This window comes from Prinia subflava, chromosome 2 (assembly GCF_021018805.1).
Source record: "Prinia subflava isolate CZ2003 ecotype Zambia chromosome 2, Cam_Psub_1.2, whole genome shotgun sequence".
NCBI classification, from domain to species: Eukaryota; Metazoa; Chordata; class Aves; order Passeriformes; family Cisticolidae; genus Prinia; species Prinia subflava.
In genome coordinates this window covers 65,452,500-65,475,672 of record NC_086248.1, presented here as the reverse complement: position 1 = coordinate 65,475,672, position 23,173 = coordinate 65,452,500, and the positions used below count along the sequence as shown (strand labels likewise).

Below are 23,173 nucleotides of genomic sequence, written 5' to 3'. Positions count from 1 at the left end.
TGTATCTTTTTAGTAAAGAAACATTTCCTGCCACTGCACAGATGAAATCACTGGATTAACAAGGTTGGAGCCAGGGTGCTGAATATTCTCATCTGGGCTTCCTTTCCCATAAAAGGTTGGACTACATGATCTTTTGAGGTCAGTCCCCTTCAAACAGGGCTATTCCATCATTCTATGAATCTGATGAACAGGCAGAAATAGGTGCCTTGCTAGCAAAAATTCCTGATTAAGTGATAACTGGGATCTAGTCAGTTGAAAATGGTGTGATGGCAAGTTATGGTTCCTTCTTAGTATTTGGAGGAAGAGTAGGTGAGGTAAACTGAAAATCACTGCTGTCAGATAAGCACAGATAAAAGCTTGCTCTCTAATTCATAAATGCAACTTTGGAAATGAAGATTTGCAGAAATCATACATACATAATCAATCTCAGTCTCAGGAGTTTAAGATTGTTTTATTCAGACTAATACTCTACTTGCTCCTCATAGATAGAAGCCACTTATCACTGCTAAAAAGGTTTGAAATTTTTGATTTAGAATACACAGTCTTTCAACCTGGATAAAGCCTTCAACTTTCCGGATTTAATTTTTTTTCTATTATTATTTTACTTCTGAAGTTACTGTCTCTGACTTACATTTACCAGGCACTACATGAAGTTGTAGATATAGGTTCTTTAACTCTGTCATCTTAAAGCTCTAGAAAAGGTTTGGTTGGTTTGTTGGTTTTTTTGGCTCTTGTTGGTTTTTCTTTAAGACGCTTTAGTTGTACTTGGTGTGGGAAAAGAGGTTGGCAAATGGTTTAAATTAATAACTACATATTATTTGTTTTTCCAAAACTGTGTTACTTAGCTGTAATTCTATGTGGTATCTACCAACATGGAAACCATCCTGGAAACTTCCCCTTTTTTCTTTGATATGTAACATAAACTGAATGTCTCCCTAAGCCTGAAGAATATTCCCTAAACACGGCTGAGGAATGCTGATAAGGCACTGCATAGTCGCTGTGGACATAACTCTATGAATGTTTTAACCAGCAGAAAGCCAATTCACCACTCAGACCTGTGAACACGGTGCTTTATCGTGCCACGTTGTAAGCCAATTCAAGGAGACGATCCAGGCCAAGACAAACAAAACTAGCCAACCTTTCCTGGCAACTTTTACATGTGGACTCTTCCATTGATTCTCCCTCAACAAGAATGAGAGCTAGATTCTGAAAAACAACTTCTACATTGCTTCCTAGTCTGTTTTATTTACAGAGACTAGACTGGCTAATCTTACAAACAGTTCATCTGGCATTCTTCAGCAGTGCCAAATGTAGTACCCTATCTATGATATTTTCAACAAATTATTACATAGGTGTACTGACCAGGTTACACATTTGAGACTACAAGAGCTACAAAACTACTGTGGTGACAGTATGTAATATTTCTAATAGGGCTTTATAAAAGAAATAAATCATATTCTTTTAAAGTTGTTTGTTTGTTCGTTCTGTCAATTTAAAAAAGGAATAAATGGCTCCAGGAATTGCTGGTTTGCATAACAGCTGTAATACTTTACATACACTGCATTTGGTTTACTGAAAAACTGTCTGTCAATTCCAAATAAGAACATGGTTGTAACATAAGTCAAGAAAAAAAATCAAGATGTATTTAGTGATTTAAATTATATTAGCAGTTTAGCTATACAGTGGCATGCACTACATCAGAATCTCTGGGAAAGAGTTGCTCATTTTGTTGACTTCTTAAATCCTGCAATAACGTTATCTTTTTTAATAGAAGCTCTCAGATAAAAACTGGAGAGGTGATTGGGTTAAAATTCTGTCTCATTAGCTCTGATGGTGGCAGGTAGGCTGGAACATCAGGAAACTAACACGGACCTCAATACCACACCTATCTTATGTGTAACAATTACATCACCTCAGCTTTTTACCTTAGCAGATGTGAGATTATAGTCTTACATATCTAAAATGTTTATTAAAAAGATGCAAGGATAGGTCCTGAAGAAGCATGTTTGCTTTTCCCAGCCCTTTACTTGAAGTTCCAGGAATGTATGACACAGTCTTTAAAAAATAAGAAAAATCTAGGGAGCTCTCCCTTTGTGCCATCCCAGCAAGTGTGGAAGCAAAAGAAAATGCAAGAAAGAGTTGGCAAAGGATGAAAAGATGTGGTAACAAACATGCAAAGATTCTGGAACAGTCACTGGTCAGACACTGCAGCAGAGGACAAAGAGTAATGCAAAAAGGGCATCTCAGAAAGTGGAAAGCACACCAGTCAAAATGTCAATGAAGTTATGAAGATGAAACACCCCTACATAAACAAGGAGGCAAGTAGCATGGAAGAGGAAAATCCTCAGGCCATAGGGAAACCTGGAGTAAAGATCAATCAGTGTTTGAGAAAGCCATCATATCTTACATGCATCTATTAATTCAAGGAACTTACTGGAAAGAAAATGCTGTGATGCAGGTCCAAAATCTCGGTGTGCCTCCTGTAACTGTTTAAGGCGATCCTCTACCGACACCTACACATAAACACACACACTCAAAATCTACATTGCATGTACTTTGCAACACCAAGCTCATGATAACAAAATCACTTGTTTACATTTCTTTTAGTGAAATCAATTTGTTTGTGTCTCACAGCAATTATTTGACAGCCACCTATTTAAGGATACATATTTTTCTTTCATCTGCTTAATGAGAATCATGTTTCTATCTTGTAGTGTTCTTGTATGAGAACTGTAGATCAATAACAAACATCAGGAGCTTCATGGTGACTACAGCCAACTGCTGAAGTTTCTGACCTCCTCCCAGTCCTTCTGTTGTCCAAATTCCCAGAGTCAGCAGGTCTCAGTTTGATTGCATCGATCTCACAGCTGCCTTTCCAGCACAGAACCATTTTGGAAGATACTCCTTCACTGGCTGACATGACTCACCTCAGTTTAATTGGAACTGTAATAGCACACCGTGCAGTACTTGGGTTGCTTGGTTAACTAAATTTGAGAGGACACACACAATACCCACCTTCCCCCCTCACCAAAATAAAACCCACAAACAAAATAAGAAAACAAACCCCACTACCAAATGGTATTAGGAAAGGAAAGGTCTGATATGACCCAATAACAGCTTTGACTCTCAGCAGTGACTCATTCAAAACTACTGGCCAAGATACTGGTGCCCAGGTTTTGAAAATTCATTCCCACCACCCTCATTAGAGATGTGATAAGTATTTCCTACAAAAATAAACACAAAAAAGGAGAAACTTCAAAACTTCATAAAGGAACTTTTAAAGGAACTGATGTAAGAAAGTTCACTAAATTATTCACTGTGAAACTATGTATGAGTTTCAGCTGCAATCAGGCACATTGATTTATCTTTCTCAGACCATTTAAGCACAACAATCATAACTAAGCAATATGAATCTCTCAGCATATCCTCTTCGGCTTTTTGCACTAAATTTCTATTGCTTATATCTTGTTCTAGCTCTACTGATACTTAAATCATTTTAAGTGAAATTTCCTACAGAGACTGAACATTCAAAGACAAAATAAACCAGCTTTTTCACAAGCTGGAAACACAACAGAAAATTTCACACCAGTTTTTGGTGACACAGATTTATGCAGTAAAATCTACTGCTACAAGACATACAAAAAAGAAATGCAGCAAGAGTTCTCACTATTCCCCAGACTTCAATGCAGTTTCATGTTTGAATAAACTGCTGAAATAGATAGAAAGGAAAAGCTTTTGGCCAAGCTACTGCAGGAAAGGCAGCTCCTTTTGTTGCAGTGGTACTAACAGAATAACACCTTAGTGACCAAAGTAATGAACAAATGGCAGTAAGTCAATCTTTTAGGAAAACAGCGGAGAGTGAGAAATCCCTCCCCACACACCTACTGTACATATTCAGAAGAATACCTGTAAAAGTTTCCACCGCATATTAAGATCATCCAGCTGACGAGACATCTTTAAAGATGGATAAAGGTCAAGGGGAGACAGCTGGCTGGACAGATCATTCACTGTTTTAACTTTTAAGTTGATGGGAGCAATTTCTTCTCTAAAAGCCTAAAAGGGTAAGAAACATGCACTTATGTTCAATTGACATCTGAGCAACACAAAAGCCACTGTAAATTCACATGGTGCTGACCTGCCCAATGTGGCAGTTTATGCTAAACAACTACCCCCAAGTCAGTTCTCAGCAAAGAAATTCACTCACTTCAATATTCTTATTGTATGACTCATATCCACCTTTAAGGAAAAACAGTATGAAACTTACTGAAATGTCCATAAGCAAATTGCACCCCTAAAATAATTTATTATTTTATTGTGGTGCTGTATGGCTACAGAGCTTTTCTTTTCGAAAGGAAATACACAATGCTATATTAGGAGCTTTAGCAGCATACAGCCTGCCAAGTGTTCTTAAGAAAAAATTTGTTCAATAGCTAGAGTTTTCAAGTATTAAGCAGCTGACAAAAATTCAATTTAAAAACTATTATTGAACTAGCAAAGCATGAAGGAATGTAGCTTCTAAGGAAAAGGAGTACAATGTTTTACCTGATCAGCACCAGAGAGTAAAGCTATTACAATGACTAAAAAGAAGTAAAAGGTTTACTGAATCAAATCGAACCAAATACAGTATTAAGACAAAATTGATGCAAGTCTTAGTTACAGTTAAAAAAATGCATCAGATGTCTTTCTTGCTGTGAGTAGTTAAGTGTTCAATCCTATAAACAGCTTGATTAAACATCATGAAACAAGCCCAAAACAGTGGTAAAGAAAGTACTTTCTTTGGACAATTCAATTGTTTACCTCCCTTCGAAAATCATTCTCATCAGGCCAAGGAACAGAAGGAACATATTGTCAAGAAAGAAACACTGGGCTTCTGGACAGCCAGTAGGCCCCTATTGCTTCAGCAGATGTTACGGTTTTCCCACAGCAATGAAAATCTGAAAGACTTTGCTTTCATCTACTTTACAGAAAAAGCCATTAAGATATGACAAATCACTTCTTAGCATGAGAACAAAGAGCTATTCAGCATTAGCATCTTATTTCTTGCTTTAGAGTATCAATATTAAAACATAAGAGAAGGAGGAAGAGATTCATTACTCTTTTCAAATCAACAGCAGTCTGGATATTAACTCAGCTTTGACTGCCTTTGTATTAAAGATTTCAGTTCCATTAACCTTGAAAGTAACAATATAATTTGGAAAATGAGGATGCTTACGTTGCTATATGTGAAATACAGTAGCCCTGTGAACTCACAGACACTGTATACATAGAGAGAATATCTACAGAAATCTGGTAGCAACCCACATTATTCTTCTAACACCAGCATCCTATGTTGAGGACATGGATGGTCAGGTACACAATCCCAGGATCTAATCCTTTGCCATATTCATTCTTAAGCTTAAAAACTGAAAATCTGTGTTTGTGGAACAGAAGCTTAGCAGTAAATGCTGAATTTGCTCGAAAGAGCAATCTTCACCTACACGTGCATACCCACACGTTCTCCTGGAATTCATGATATTCACTGCACTGTACTGTGTCCAGTCAGCTTTTCTGGACAATGCTAATTATCAAAAGATATTCCTTCTTGGGGAGCTCTTCATTACTAGGTCTCTACACAATCCATGAAGTTAGACAGTCATGCCTTGGGATGCTGAGCTCTGCATGGAACCCAGGCAGCAAGAACAAGGTTTGCTCACAACATTATAGGGTGTGTTCTTCAGTTTGAAATAATCCTGATGAAAAGCCAGCAAAAGTAAAAGCAAAAAATATTCGCTCATACAAACAAAAAGAGATAATAGACATATTAAGTTTGTGAAAGTTAAGGAACAGAAATTAAAACTATGTATATATTTCTGTACGATTACAAAAGCTCTAAAGCTTTTTCCTGTCAAGAAAGTTACAGTTGATGGGATCTATGTGCATATGTAATCCCAGTCAAGACTGGGAAAGTGGCCCAGCACTGGACTTTATTTGAGACTTCAGATACTACCTTTAAAGACTTTATACTGCACATGAGAATTTCAGTATAATGTGTATAAATATCTAATATGACTAGAGGGACTAGAATGGAGAGGTCTGACACACAAACAAATGAAATATTTTTCAGGAGTTCCACACTTACAGTAGTTTTCTCAATGTGATCTGGTAACGAATCTATGAGTAAGTCTCCTACAGGTTTCCAGCCATTCCTCACATTTTCAGCCTCCTTCAAATCAGCATCAAGGTCATCCATGGCACACTGAAGGTCTTTCAGTTTTTCTAATGCTTTGTCCACTTGCTTCTGCCAGATACTGGCACTGGCATTTAGGTTCTCCCATTTCTCTTTCACCTCTGATGACTGCTTACGCATAGCTTTGGCAATCCTCAAGGCTTTCTCCTCAGGGGTCAATTCTGCAGAGGGAAAGAACAGTTATACTGTTTATTTCTTATTTTTGTCTAGTGGAACAGATAATGCTCCTGAAATACACACTCAAGAGACTCAGTAAGTCCAGCGTCAACTGATAACTTATTTCAGCAGGTACAAGGTAGAAGAAAGTGCACCTTGCTATAACTCAAATAAACCTCAATCACTCCTACTGACAACACAGACCTTGATCAGAAGACAGGAAACTATTCCTAACTTCAGTATATTATGATACCCACAAAATAAAAGCAGCTTACTGCTGATCTGTTACTTTTGGAGGCACATGGAAATGAAATATAAGATCTTCCTTCCTTCCTGGAAACTTCAGTAGGTAATCTTTGGATCATTTTATGTAGAAAGAGCAAGGACAGTGCTTTGCTCCTGGATCTCTTACCACCATCTTTCAGTGTGGTATCAGGATGTCTCTTCACACTCAGTAGCAAAACTCAAGGTATACCAAGTGCCATGGGTGGTGTGGTTCTGCAGCACTACATTGGTTTTCCTGTGTAAACACCAAAGCCTGAAAAGGCCAGTTTAAATAGCTTTTCCAAACCCACAAATGTTCTACGAGGGTATTGAGTGAAAAATGCTTATGGTGCACTATTTTTCACAAATTTCAGGCTTATGTGTCTAGATCCCATACAACCCAGAAACAATGGAAAACCTTCAGTTTGAGACTGAGCAAAACCCAGACAGCCACAAACCTGAAAAGAAAACCCTAAAACATCCCCAGCAGGTCCTGCTGTCTATTGCCCAGGGGGTCCTTGCTGAAAAAAACTCATGGGAAGCTTCCTTCATCAGGGAAGAGTTGTTTCAGTAATGACAAACAAACATAGCCAGTCTCAGAGGATTCCCCTTCTACATGAAAGCAAGCAGAGGAAACTATAATGCAAAAACCAGAACAAAAGAAGGAGCAGAGACGTGACACGCACTGAAACTAAGCCAATTGGCCTTCTATTTAGTCCTATATAAAAGCCCTGGAGAAGGTTTATCACAGTACTCTTGTGATTAAAATTCAAGTGCTGCCTATGAATAAATTATACACAATCATGCAAAGATGAAAGTACCATTTTTGTCAGAAGTCAGATGAGACACACAATCTTCCATTTACTGATAGGCTGTCTTCAAAATCATTATAACTGACTGAGCTTGGAGTTGCTAATGTGGTGGAGGAGGGTGAGGGGGCAACAGAAAAAATGGTGTGGGAGGGAAGTTTTTGCTTTACAAAGGGCAGATGAATGTCAAAATAAATGCACAGTTAGGGTTGCAAAAGTTACCCTACTATGCCTCTTGTATGCCAACTGTAGTCCGATAGCACCCAAAACAGAAAAGCATATTGTAAGTAATTAACACAAAATAAAACATTGAAATACACTCCAGTTTGTTGTTGAGAAGTCACTTTTTTCAAGATAAAAAGTAGCAGGGAGTTGTTTGGATCACAACCACAGTTTCTGCACATCAATTCCACTTATTTGTTCTGTTTCCTTCTTTTAAAGTTTTTTCAAATCTTGTTAGCCCATATTAGTCCTCATACATGCTAGATTATGAATACTAGAAGAGTATTCAAGAAGACAATCCAGATGCCATCTGAGAAAACAAACAAACAAAAGTCAACCACAATGCAATTATAATTTGTATTACAATTGATATGGGGAGGAGAAGGTGTTCCCCAAAAGCACAAGGAGCTTGCTGGGAAGTGGTTATGTAGGAGAAACAACAAACAAGGAATGGTAACCAGAGCACAGTGGAAGGCAAGAGTACCAACAAGAGGCAGCACCAAGGGAAGGGAGACACACACCCAGCCTGTGAGTTGTGGTGCATGTTTTGACCTCAAAAGAGAGCCATTTGAAGAAAGGGTGCAGCTGAGTGGTACAAAAGATATTTTCAGCTTACCAAGTGTCTTGGGCTAATATTTCAGTAACTTGTTGGGTGTCATGAGCTATCACATGAGAGCACAGCCTATGTGCACTCTGCCTGTAAAAGCAGAGATTATACCTAGACTTGGGGAGGCTGCAGTGGCAAGAAGGTATTGCAGAAGAGAAACTTGGAATGAAGTGGCCGTGAATAAAAAGCTGCAATGCTTAACTAGATGCAAAGAAATATAAATTACGTACGTGGGTCTGTATACAGAGATGTGGCAGTAACCTACAATCTGCAATACTGACACACCAGAACAAAGATGAAGACCAAAGCTATGCCGTGATAAATTGCACCTTGTCTCTGGATTTATAGCATTTCACAGTAGAATAAACTGCATCATAGCACAATACAGTTTTGGAATGATCTTTACCCCAAGTTCTGCAAAGAAAATATTTCTTTATTTTTTTTGAAAAGAAATAAAGCTCATGCTCTAAGTAAAACCCTCTTTCAGGAAAAAGAAAATTCTTTTATACAAAAAAGAACAGCTAAAAATTGCTTATGTAAAGACATCAAAGAAGTTGTTACTATAAGTAATTTTGGAATAATTCACCTTTGAGAATATAATATTGATGAATGAATGGGAATTCACTACAGTCCAGTGACAAAGAGACTGGGAACAATATAGAAGTTAAGTTGCACCTAAGGACCAAAGTTTAGTATTACAGGTTGAGGTTTCCTATGATATAACTATTGGTTGTGGACAACCAGACCTCAGGAGTAAAACCCGCAAGACTTATAAATGAGGATTAAGGGAGCACTCAGAGGTAGAATACTTTACCTAAGGTAAGGTAATACTGAGCTTCATTGAAAGGGGACAGAAAATTGCAGACCTATTGGATAAAGCCTTCTCTGTTGGTATCTTGAACATGTGAGTACAGGGGACACTATACCCAGAAACTGGACTAAGGAGAAGTTCCATATACACAAAGCTGCAATCTACCATTTTGATCCAACGTCATGCAGTCGCATCATTCTTTATCTGTTGTCAGAGCCAAAAACTACCAATGCTGCATAAAAGAGCAGAATGTTGCAAGACCTGAGCAGGTCTAAGATAGATTATTAGCCAGTTAGAAAGATGCTTGACAAAGAACATGTGGAAAGATTTATAGCAAAGCTGAAAATCTTGCAAAACTTTTTGGCTTTCCTTAAAAGTATCAACACAGCAGATTCAATGAGTGCTTCTTGCTCTAACAGAGGCAATAAGAAGAAAAGTGGCTGTAGTAATAAAATGGACTGGATGTAGCACTTGGGGATAGGTTCAGGGGTGGTTATGGGGGTGCTGGGTTAACAAGTGGATTACATGATCCTGAAAGTTTCTTCCAAGCTTGATGATTCAGTGATTAGAAGAGGGGGACAACAGCCTGACTTTACTTGTCAGGCCAGTAAAACAAGGCAGCTTTACTCACAAAAGAACTACTCACTTATTTGGGGATGGGAAAAAGATTCCAGAACGATTGGGGTGATGCAAGTATCCCAACAGAATTGAAACCCAAAACATGTTTGAAGACATTTGTCAAATCAGTGTTATTGTGCAAAGATATCTACCACATATTGTATTTGAAAAATATTAATTCATTCCAAGACTGCTTTATTTTATAAAAGCTTTGGAAGTGCTTTCAAAGCTTGCACTAAAAAGACATTTACTAGGGAAATAGAGCAAAACGTGCTTTTATGAGCTATAAACCATTCATTTAAGAGAAATACATCTTGTATAACATCATGTTTTCCATCAAGAAAGCCCAACTTATTAATGAGCAACACATTACTTTTTTTCAAGCAGAGATCACATTCTTCAAGACACTGGTTGCATAGCATAAAACTGTAAATCTCAAAGAAAGTGTCTTAACAGAAAGATTTTTCTTCTATTAGTTTGGAATTCATTTAACCAGCCTGTCATTACACAAACCAGCAGACAGGATTCCTTTCTGCTGTGAAAAAAATCTACACAGTAGTCATTGCTCTTTTGTTCCTACTTAATATAAAGTCTTCTCAATTATCAGTTTGATCCATGTCTTCCCACCCCTTTTTTTTAATGGTACATATTACATTATCACCTTCAGCAGTTGCTCAGAGAGTAAGAACAGCCTATATTCACTGGACTATTTGTATACACCAGAGGACAGATATTAACTGGCCTTGCAGTCAGGGAAAAATTCCTCTTCTGTACTGAAAAAAACCCAAAATCTTGATTTTAATATTCACTTTTTGTCACAAACAAAGCACTGAAAGCTCCAACAGCTTTTCTGTGTCTCTAGCTAAGACTGAATACTATAGAAGGAAAACTTTCAGGCCTGAATTTTCAGCATATAGTGTCCTTGCATGCTTCCACATATGGATATAACACCAGTGAAGAAAATTCTTCTTGCTTAAGAATTTATTTTAGATCTCTTAGACTATTTGGCTGTAGCTGTTTTCATTTTAAGCAACTGATTAATCCTTATCATGTGGCCTTGAACTAGTGATCTCTTTCCATCTTGCCAAAATTACAATAATTTCCTTTTACTTCTGATAAATTCTTAACCAAATGTACTGGAACTGGAGATGATTTCATGTTGTCTCCTTCTCGCGTCATGTCAAACATTGCCTCTTCCTCGGTTCAATCAATCTGTGCAGCAAAACCAATGGATGACACAGCGCTGTGCTCATGAAAACGTTCAGAGGATTTGAATAGACACATGGCCCATTATCAAACTCCTACACAGAAGATCCAAAACCAGAGCTATCGTTGCATCATGAAGTCTCTAGCATTGCTGCAGATAAAGTATTGTCTGAGTTTCTAACAATCTTGACAGAAAACTTAGTCCTGATGTGATGGGAACAGGAAGTTTGAGAATAAGCAGCAGTTGCTTAAATGCAGCAATTACTCAGAATCTGAGCATCCAACCATAACCCACTACATCACCTTCTTCTCCTATTCAAATATCTATTGCATACTCTGTTAAAACAAGCAAAGAGCACAGTCATTTTCCTTGATGCCCACTTAGGTTTTCTTATACTAAAACTGAAAGTTCTTTAAACTAGAGAAATGTAATGAAATAAAAAGTGAATGAGAAAGGTCTCTTCAGGATAAAAGATAATTTATCTCTGGTCTACAGAAGACAGAATTGCAGAAATAGAGCAAATGAAACTGGTAATGTCATGTATGATGAATAGTTCTGGAAAAGGCCTGGAGTATGGATTCCAGATAAAGACAACTGACAACACTGCCAGCAAATGCACTTGTCCTTTAATAATGATTGTTGATATTTCCCAGTGGGTGCTGATGGTGAAGACACAGAAGGATGAATCAAAGAAAACAGCTTATAGGTAAGGCAGATAATTAAGTCGTCCCAGAGCATCTCTCTCCAGAAAACCTATGAAGATTACAGCAAGCCTGGGAATCAGACATTTATCCACCATAACCAATGTCATTTGACAATATAAACAAACCACACACAATACTTCTCACTATAAACACGCCAACATTTTGTAATAAATGGTGTGATTCAAAGCAAGCTAACAATACTTCTGCATAGTGGAAACTCAAACTTCATGCTGCTCCAGGAATAGAAACCAGGTATGAATAGAAACTTTTAGTATGCCTCTGCCACAATCCCAGAAAAATGCAAATATACCAATATCGTTACAATATCACCAGGCTGTATCTTCTCCCAATTGCTGATAAAGGGAAATTATCAATGGAGAGAGGATCATTATCACTGTATCTCAGTTACTCAATGCAAGCAAGGAATTAATTCTGTTTCTTTTCGAAGTACTGTGACTGCAGATTGTAACAAGTCTTTTACTTATTCCAAAGGTCAATAAAGTGTTTTTTTTTTGGCACTGCACATATGCAGGTAGCTCAGCATGACTGCAGCAGACCTACATCCCCTAATAGCATTTCAAAACAAAACAAAGGCACTTATTTTATTCCAAAACAATATAAAAACAGAAAACAGACAAATCAGGCAACACAAAAGATATGTCTCCCCAACTTAACAGCACTCTATAATGGCCACACAGGACTTCAAAACATCCACGTTCCCAACTTTCCTGACCTTCTATGCAACTCTTCTCAGCTTATTTTCTCCTTTACAGACATTATATTTTTTTAGTATTCTGCAATTTCCAATTTGCTTTCTTGAAGCTCATTTACATGTTTTTGAGCTATGTTTGCTCTAGATAATAAGAAAGGCATTTTCTTTCACACAAGGTCCTAACCTTTGACAGCCATCAGTCATCTGCACTGCTCGTGGCATAACTGAAAATTCTCTTGCAACAAAAGCTTCACTCATTTCTAGGGCCTTTTAAACAAAGCAACAGTTTAAAAACATGCTTCCACCCAGAGAACCTCCCATATTTCAGGTAAAATTGGGACACAACAGAGCCTACAGCTCAAGAATGAACATGACTAGGTTTATATCCCAAGGTCCTCATGAATAAAACACCCCCAAACAATCAACCATTAATAAAATTAACCATTTTGAACTCAGGCCAGCCTGTTTCCATTAAAATCCTCTAAGTTTGCACTCCATACCATTCAGAAAGTAGAAACAATTTCCTTGAACTTTACTAATATGGTTCCAAGCAGATAACCACGTAGACACTACAGGAAGAATTTCAAAGCTTTACCGAAGTGGATTAAACTTGTAGGGTGACTAAAAGATCTACTTTTGAAAGTGAGAGAGATAAGTATTTTGTGATTCTCTCATGGGTAACTGCACATTTCTCTTATTATAGGGAGAAACTCTTAAAAGTCATGAGTGAATGAGCTCTAACTAAAACAAAAGCAGCAATGTTGAAAATAGTGTAAGTAGTTTCTGGATATGATTCCATTGACTTCCAGTGGGCTACATCCTCTTCATTCTCCTAAGCACTTCTAATTTACAGTCAAGACTTCATACTCAGTCCAACTGCATAGCAGAGGAAAAACAAAATGTCAGTGGTGTGTAATAGCTAGAGAACAAACACAAGTGACTGGGAATAGAAATGCTGCCTGCTATGCTATATACTAGAAATACGCTGCCTGTTACATACTAGAAATGCTGCCTGCTATATATCTGTCATATATTAGAAGAGAGTAAGCTGCCTATTTTCAGTGAGATCTTCTTTGCAAAAGGAAAAGTTACTGCAGAGAAATTTACCTAAATGTGGTCAGTGAAAAAGTTTAGCTTTTATTTATGCCTTAAACAGGTATAAAGATATTATCCCTCTACAACTTTATTTAAAGTATCTACATACAATTCACTGATACATATTAATATATTTCTTTTATAATACAGATGTGATTTATGGGGCTTTCTGCTCAATTAATAGGAGATAACAGATGGTAAATACTTACTTTTAAATGCTGTGTTTATCACAACAACCTTTGCTAACAAACAGCAGTTTTCAAAGCTAGGAATCTAATTGTCCTAAGAAAACTAAGTTACTAAAGTAGTTGGACAACACTGTAGACTCCCAGAAACATTAACTATTACAATGAGAATCAGTGTAGTGGCCTGTGATAATGTGCTAGGTTATTCCACTGCTTCAGTGGAAATACAAGGACAGAATTTCGGCAAAGCTTTATCAGCAGTTCATAGAACTCGGGGGAGATAAAATAGGAAATCTGCTTTCCTTTGTCTTTCCAGTGGCCTGTAACCTTACAGTAAATGGATTTAAGAAGTCAGCTGTAACTATGCCATAGAGCATTATAATTAACATTTTTAGATCAAAGTTTTCTCCTGTACTATCGACAAGTGATAAAAAAATGCCAAAAACATGGGCATTTTCAATGTCTTTAACCTGTTCATCCATGAAATTCAGCAGCTGGCCTGCCAGTTTATCAATCAGCTCCACTCAGATGCTGAGGCAGCTCAAATACAGGAAGACTGTGAAGCTTGCTTTTTTGGGATGGGGCCTCTCTACAGAAACATGGCAAAACAAAAGCAGAAGACAAGACAGATGGGAGATATAATTAACTAAGAAAATAGTTTCCTGGCAGGTAGAGTGTCTGAATGTGCCAGTTACTCTCTGGTACAGTAAAAGACCAACACAAGAAGCCTAAGGTGAAGATGGGAAAGAAGAAACCAAGGCTTACTCATAACCTGAATCTACATTCTCATCATATGCTTGAAATAATCAGACCATTACAGACAATAATGGTTTATCATAAGGCATCCTGTAACAAATTTTCTCTTTGGGAACAATAAACATATATATGCACAAATCCTTCAAACAGGTCTCAGCCAAATAAGTTAAAAAATGATTCTTATCAGTTTTCTCCTAAATCTGTCTCATTCCTTGCCCTTGCAACTATGCCTTCCCTGGCATGAAAAGACCTGTGGTGAAGAAGAAAACAATAAAAAATGGTAATTAAAAAAAAAAAAAAAAAAAAAAAAAAAAAAAAAAAAAAAAAAAAAAAAAAAAATTAAAACTGAGAGGTTGAAGAAAATAGAGATCAGTTTTACAGCCTTTATCATCTTCAAATTAGCTAACCATTCCCCCATAACAACCTTATACAAGGTAAGAACCTCAGGAAACTGTGATTTCCAATTAATGCAAGTTTGAGTTAGTAAAACAGTTTTACTATTTCTATTATAGAACAAGCCAAAGCAATGTTCAAATCAAGACTGCGCAGTGATGACTGTCAATATTTTTAGAAAACAGACTTAGCCAGTTTAGAATCCATATCCACACTTTATCAACATGAAGTGGACTTCACTGAACTTAAGAAGTTAACTTTAATCAACTACAGCAAACACCAGTGATCAAGAGGCTGACAGAAAATAAAAAGACTAACATCTTAAAAGCAAACTGAAGCCCACACCGTTCACTGAAAATGGTTAATCTGAAGAGAAATTGTGCATGTCTGGCTGTCTTCTAGTTATAAGATTAAGTTTTCTGGAGATTGGTGGCATCAGTTGTCAGAAAAAATTTACTAGACTCACTCCTAAGTGAAAATTAACAGCTTATTTTATATATATGAGCTCAGACAAAATGATTCAAGGATGGCTTTTGGCCTGAAGGTCCATTAATCTACAGAAAGTGCAGGCCTGTTCTGCACAGGGGGGAGTGCACACTGCCAGCAGCAGGAGCTTCACAGGGCTCTCTGGGAGAAGAGGCTGGGGCTGCCCCGTGCCAGGGACAGCAGACTCTAGTCAACGCACCATGGGACACACCTGAGGCCCTCAGCCACACTGGTGGCACCCCAGGGAAAGTGTATTTAAGAAACAGAAGACACCAGAGGGGAGGAGGGAACCAAGAGGAGAAAGAGCAGAGGGAACACCACCAAAGTCAGAGGAGCAGGAGCAACCCCATGGTGAGGCAGCTATTCCCCACAGAGACAGCACACAGAGGAAAGGCGTGAGAGGAAAGAAGTAGGAGAAAGAAACTGCTAGGCTAACCATGGAGTCACCACCTTCCCACCCTCTCATGCCAATTGTTGCCTTTCTGAGCATGACCAGTATCACAACAAGGGGGAGGAAGAAATAGGGAATGAGGGAGTCAAGCCGAGTCTGTGAAAGGAGGGAAGAAATTCGTGGGTTTAATGTTTATGAGGTTTTTTCCCCACTATGAACCAACTTAATATTTAATCATTTATTTTAAATGGCAATAAATAGTTTGTTTTCCCCAAGCTAAACTTGTTTGGTCCTCAGTGGTAGTTTGTACGGGATCTGTGTCCTGGACAAGTGATCCATCTGATCCCCATCCTGACCCATGAGCTTTCTCACTCATGTTCTTCCCATCTCCTACCTCCGTTCCACTGCAGTGGAAGACATAAGTGGATGAGAGCGAGTTTGGCAGGTAGTCAAGACTAACCCATCACATGCTCCAAAAAAAAGTCCTTGGAAGTATCGAGTGTGAAAAAGAAAGAGGAAAAGAAGTTCAGTGCACATATATGAGGCTTCCCAGTCTGAACATACGATTGGTTTTCACATATGATGACTAGACCAGAGACATGGACACATCACTTGCAGACCGTGGCTGTTATTGCCATGCAGTTTATCATCACCATCAAATTCCCTGTTATACTGTTCTCACTGACACTGGTATAGCACAATAATAATTTTCATCATAACAGACTGGATAGCAAGAAATTACGATGCATCTTATCATCTGAAGTTTGCTCTTGCAGTTGCATCTTGTCAATCAACACTGACTAGATCATTGATATCAAATCCTGTTAAAAAATGAACAGTTTATTTTGATAAGGTTTTATGTACTGGCATCATTTGCATTAAGAGGCTCTGTGTTTTTGAGGAGAGAACCTGCAATTTCAAACTTCTGTATGAAAGAATGAACAAATATACACAGAGCATCCTTAGTTTTCAACTGCAAGGTTGCTTGTGGTTTAAACCAACTAAAACATTGGAGATGCCATATAGTAAATGGATTTGAGAGTAAAGAGAAACTGAATATTTTCAGGAGTCAGGAGTTCAAAACAGAAGTAAAGCTAAGCTACCAGCAGCACTACTCAATGAGATAGATGGTTCATTGGCTTTAATCATCAGTTATTCAAACTTTATCACAAAGTGGAACTAGGGAATACGAAACCACTCAAAAATTTGTACAGAAACAACACTATGTAAGGGTGTAGGAAAGATTAGTTGTTTCCACTGAACAAACTTAAAAAGTTTGCAATGGAGATGTATAAGATGGAATGTATGGAAAGAAAAAACTAACTCCTGATAAAAGCAGACAGACTAATTTTGTAAATTATACAGAACAGTAAATTGTTCGTATCTTATAGCAACTGATAATTCTGCAAAAGCAGATTATTACATTTTCTGAGAACAGTTCTTGTGTTACTAAAAGTAAGACTCCATAATGCTGCAGCTTGTATCAGAGATATAATTGTAGAACTTAGAGAAATAATTTCCTATTTTGTGGTTGTGGGGGACTGGAGAAAAATTATTACCTTCTTGTAGGTCTCTGATATTTAAAGTAATATCTCAACAAATACTAACTTTCCTTAGCAATGATTTACCTAATAGTCAAATCTTTAGGATTCTGTAATGACTGCTTTCCCACAGATGATTTATTTTACTTCTAATGAGATACACCACTATATATTATTATTTCTATTTGTGGAGTAAAACTTTGCAATAGACATAAGGATGTTTGAATGGGAATCCTTGAAGTACTATTCTGACTACATTTAAGGTGCGTATGTTATTGTGTTAAGAAAAAAAATCAGAACTATTATTAGAGTTGGGAACCAAAAATTGGAAAAGGCAGAAGAGATGCTGCTACTTCTTCCATTAAAATGTAAGTAATTACAAAGCACAGAAGTAATCCCAGATTCTAAAACACTGAAATAAAAGCCAGCAGAATGGCACTCAGAAAATTCTGAGGTCTGAGCAAGTAACTGGGATATAAAGTATGTACTAGAGACATACAAGTCTTTTCTCTCCTGTTTTGACCTTCCCCAGAAGTATTTTTTCTGACCTGTTTTTGAATGCAAGCTCCTCCTTGGTTCCTCAGGCCCCTCAATTGGTTGGTCAGCAAGGAACACTCGTGCCTGGTCCACAGCATTGAGAATGGTTTGCTCTTTATCCTTCAGTTCACGCCTCAGAGCCTTTTGGGAAGGGAAAGAAGAATGCATTTGTAACTTGACCTTGTGAACCATATAGTTTTCTCTGTTTTCATCTCTCCAACCAGACCTGCCTTGTCAGTGAGTAATAGCCAACGTTATTCAGACTGCAAGATAAAATGCAAATTTTACAAAACAGAAGCAGAAAGAAATTGAGGCTGCAAGGGTAATTTTTAGGAAATTGACTTGAAGAAAGGAACACAAGAAAGGTGATTGTAACCCTGATTTCATGCCTGGGATGTTCTGGGTTGTGAAATTTCTTTCTCACGCGATGTGCTGTAAACAAGAAGAGATGTTTTCTTAACTATATCTTTGTATTCACTTTTTTTAGAGGAGGGACTTCTTGATAGCGCTCTGGTTTAACCAATGTGGTTGAAGAGGTGTTAACTTTGCCCACCAATCATACTGGTCTCTGTAAAAAATATATAAAGAAATCGTGTTTTGAATAAATCACTCTAACCTTCTGAGAAATATGTGGAGTCAGTGTAACTTATTTTGTGTCCTACAGTGACAGGTGATGATGGTAACTTTTAAAAAAGCCTAACAAACTGAAACTACTACATTAAAATTTATTAAAAAGTAAACTTAATGGGTTTATTCTTTCACCAAGAGTGCTACAACAGACTGTTTACTTTTTGAGATGGAATAACAGCAAACAGCATCTACTGAGACTTCAGAAAATTATTTTACAAATGCTAAGAAGAATTGCAAAAATTGTTAACATTCCTTAGAAAATCAAACATCTTGTTTCTGTCCACTATTTACTAATATTTTTAAAATTTAGAAAACAGGTATCAGAAATTTTGTTGTGGTAACATTCCAAAAAAGCCATTTTAAATTACTCAAAAAATATTTTGATCTCTATTATGAAAAAATCCTTTGAAACTTACATACAGAAAGAAAAAAAAATCAATTTTTATATAGGGTTATTTCATGGTGGTAGAAACAAATTTCAGGATATTTTGCTCTCCAGCATTTACGACTCTATTAGAGGGTTAAGTATAGCTAATATTTAAAAAAAGAAAGGTTATAAGTAGTCAGCTGTTATGTTTCTTATGAAGCATTTTCTTCCAGCATAAAGCATAAATCTATTTCACCTAGAAGAAAACTGCTTTTCCCATTTTGTATTATTTTCTACACACAGAAAGAAGATACTTTAACCATTATTAGAATGCTGTGTTTATTTTCTACAATTTATTTTTTAGTTCTAATTAAAAAGTTAAGACTTATTTTGCTGTCACTATTTGCTAAGGCCCCATTCCAGATAGAAAAAAGCAGTTAGTCAATGTTGACATCATTATAAAATGAGTGTTCTACTATAGAAAAGTTTGAAAAACAGATACCATAAAAGCATCACAAATGTTGTCTTATCATTTCCATTAGTTAATCTCTTGATGCCGCAATCACAAAAAACATCCTTATTTCAACTTTAACGTAGCAGGAGGCAAGATGTTATTTTTCCTCCCTCCTTCCCCACTTAATTCCTTTATCTTCTTCATCTTTCCAAATTCTTCCATTCTACTGCTTAAATAAATAAATAAATAACCTCAACAAAAACTAATCACTGAAAACACACTAACTTCCATTACATTTAGGAACCTGTGTTATACAGTCCAACTTTCAGTACCTATTAACTGTTGTATTATCTCTTTATGCTTCTGAAGAGCAATAATAATCTTTGTAGGATTCACTACATACTACATGCAGTAAGTAACAAAAATTGCCATTTAGAAAACAAGCCCTCATTATTAAAAAAATAAATACAGAAATGGAAGCATTGTAAAAGCAACATTCCTGGAGAATCTCTTCAGTTCATCACAGTATGTATCAATACTTTAATTTAACATTACACACACTAGAATAAGACACTTTGAATCATCCATAGCTTATAAATTATTAAAGCATTCTCTAAGCAGAAATTTGTTTCAAGAAAGAAGGAAGCTAGTATTATGGTTTGAAAAATTCCCCATTTAAAAAACACTTTTTGTTAGTAGAATCTGTGTGGATGCATCAGTAAAATATAATGTATCTTAATTTCAAAAACTTTGCCAGAAACAAAAGGCTGATTACTACACCTTAAAGTAGGAAATATTTCTAGAATTACTTTTCTCCCCTCCATATAACTTCCAAAATATTTCCAAGGCATTCAAGAAAAAGGAGGCTGAGTCACATTTCGAGTACACTAAGAAATTCCAGCACTTAGAAACAATCTAGAGATGGATCTCTTTGTCTCTCCTGTTTACCCTCACACAGTGTGTTCCATCAATTTCTCTTGACCCTCAATAAAACTTCAATCAAGTCTGACCTAAGAGACCTTGGATTTAATTCTCCAACATCCCTGCCATTGAAGTTGTTTAAATTGAGGTTGACAACACAAAGATTTTAAGAGTTTTGCTCGTATAGCTCATCAGCCATAAGTCATCCATGGCAATCCTTATCAATATTTCTGATAGAAAACTCTCTTAGCATGAAGTAAACCATACACTGAAATAACACTACTAAAATCATTTAGCAGTAGAGTACTTTGAGCACACCATAGACTTCCTAGATTATATTTTGATTTTTTTCTTATGCCATAGGTGCAAAAAATAATGCACTCAGACTTGCATAACTTTTTCTTTGCAATATTCAATATATTTCTCTGTGTCTCTCTGCCAGTAAACAAGAGCAATGAGAGCACACAATGCAAGGGTAACAAAGCAAACCAATAAGACTGTCTTGTCCCAGCAAACCTCTCTGCCGCAGAACAGAAAAAGAAGCTCACTTATAAATCTGATCTTGAGTTGAAATATCATCTGTCCTGAAATAAAGATTTCATTGGAAAAATCACATCTAGAACAACATTTCATAGTAAAAGTAAGTCTCAAAAAGCCTAGCATGGAACAAAAAACCTGCAATGTTGAATTTGATTATTGTAAAGGTTTTTATATACTAAGGAATACAATCATATATTTTAGTGGTTTATTTAGTCTTTCAAGAGATACCCCTACAGTGGCTACTCAGAATGGATGTACTTCCTTCAGCAGACAAGGATATGACTTCATTCTCCTTTCGTCATTAAGAACTAAAACTGTTAAAGCCTTTGTTAGCTTTGAGTGGAGCACAGGTTTTAGTAGAGGGAGAATTGCTCTCCTGTTGCTGGCTATGCATTTCAGGGAGAAAGCTGCTATTAGAGTTTTGGTATAGATTAAATAGGTGAAGGTATGGCAAGAAAAACTTGACAAGCATCCCAAAACTTGTCACTGAAAACTGTCTACTACTAAGCTAAACACATGGATAGAAGTATCTTTTGAGTCCTGTTAAGCATGCAGATGTGAATACAAATGAAAAAGTGAACACTGAGCACAGAGATAACATGTATTTTGCCCACATTATGCTTTTTTATGATTATAAAAGCACAATAATATTTTAAAGTTATATTGTTATATATTCAAAAAGGGGCTGTACACAACTTGGGCAGTAATTCATACCACTGTATTTCATATAACAATTATAAACTGCAAACAATTATAAACTGGTTTAAAATGAAAGTTTCACTTCCCTCATTAATCTGACAACTAAATCCAATGTCTATGGTTTACAGTTCTGTTGCATTTCCAAATCCATTCTTACTTGCTACATAAACTGGGACACACGAGAGTCCTGGAAAAACCAACGCTGATTTTAGACATTCCTGATTCTCATAAAAGAGGGGGAAAAAAGCCCTCAAAAGGTAAAATCTGGTGTGCTGATGCAGTGTCAACACAAACTGTTATCATAGTTGACCTTAAACAATACTAGCCAAAAATACTTTTAAAAAAAACCCCTACTTTGATAAAAGTCTTCCGTAGTAGACGGACATGTGTCTACAAAACTACACTCTTGAAATATTTTATGCAGCATGAAACAAAGCAATAACTACAATCAGCACTGCAGCATGTATTTTGTAGGTATGAGGTCTCCAGTTAGCCACCTACGGCGGAGTAACCCAGGACCCCATTAACACAATCCTCCTCTGAGGGAAGAAAACAAAAGTGCCTCCATGATTTTCAACCATGAGCCAGTGATTTACTCTCCATTTTGATTTGTTCCTCTTTCAGTGACTCTGAAACATGTTATTCCCTTTATAATTCTGGAAATGCAGATATCTAGACCGTTTGCTCTGTTACATCAAGATAATCGAACCCATTTGCCCTCCCTTCATTAAAGACACATCTGATTTCTAATATAAAACCCAACTCCTCTTGTAGGCTAAGATTTTTAAAGGAAGTTGCCTAAACCAGGGCATTACAAAATTTCTGTTGGCAATGCTTTGCAGCTGAAGTCTTTTCCACTCTTAAAAAATTTAAAAGCCACAAAACTTTTATTATTGTGATTTTTACACTGTTTAGTGTATCCTGAAATCACCTATTTCCTTCAGCTGCACCTTAAAATTGTTTTTTGAGCATAGTAAGTGGACTTCCAAAATTACTCACTGTTAATTTGCAGTCTCTTTTTCTTTTTTGAATTGTACAGAATTGTACAGGGTAATTCAATGAGCAGATCTGCTAAATAGTTGTAACAGATGAAGGCAAAGCTAATTTCAAAGAAAACACATGGGATGTTTCTTAAAAACAGAACATGTTTAAATCAGGTCTCATTATGCACTCTTTCAAGGAAGTAAAGATGCATGTTATTGTAACTCATATCAGTTCAGCACACTGTAGCCTTTTGTGCCAATCAGCAGCTCCTGTAGCATTTAATTACTTATTCATCTTTATTCTGTACCCAGTGCTTGAAAAACTCCTGTTACTTTTATACACTAAAATGAAATGGAAAAAATAAGCCGTGGCATTTAATAGGATGGGAAGAACAAGCAGGATGATTGAGCAAACTCAGAGTGAGATGAGGAATTGTTTATAAAGATCACACAGAGATAAAGGTTGTGACTGAGTCTCTGCCAGCTGTCTCCATCACTAAAGAATGAACTAGAAAGAAAATAACCATAGCGCATTCAAAAGCTGTTCCTTCCTGTCAGATACTATTTAATGGAACATGTACACATAAAATTTCAAAAGTGTTCTGGTCTCTGTACACATCTCTCTGTAAAAGTCAATTTTATGTGTCTGCCCCATCTGATAAAGAAAATAGTCAAACAAAGAGCAATATTTAACTTGGGATCGTGCAGTCCACCATGCATTTACCTTTTACTACTTCATACAAAATCTATGTGAAGAGAGAAACAAAGAAGGAGAAAAATGGTGCCTAATATACAACCTTTAATACCTAGAGATACAAAGACACATGTAGCACATGGTACTTTAAAGATGAGACCAAAT

The 23,173-nt window shown here is 36.7% G+C and overlaps 1 protein-coding gene across 5 annotated transcripts in view; it reads right to left on the bottom strand.

The window, feature by feature from the left end:
• The window catches only part of UTRN (utrophin), a 343,691-nt gene that overhangs the window by 71,532 nt on the left and 248,986 nt on the right, over positions 1 to 23,173 (bottom strand). For all 5 annotated transcript variants that reach the window (XM_063390324.1, XM_063390322.1, XM_063390325.1 and 2 more), the window contains 4 exons: positions 17,732 to 17,861; positions 6,119 to 6,387; positions 3,907 to 4,053; positions 2,435 to 2,513 (listed from right to left, as the gene is read on the bottom strand). In XM_063390324.1, coding sequence (XP_063246394.1) covers positions 2,435 to 2,513; positions 3,907 to 4,053; positions 6,119 to 6,387; positions 17,732 to 17,861 — 625 coding nt within the window. The remainder of the gene's footprint in view (positions 1 to 2,434; positions 2,514 to 3,906; positions 4,054 to 6,118; positions 6,388 to 17,731; positions 17,862 to 23,173) is intronic.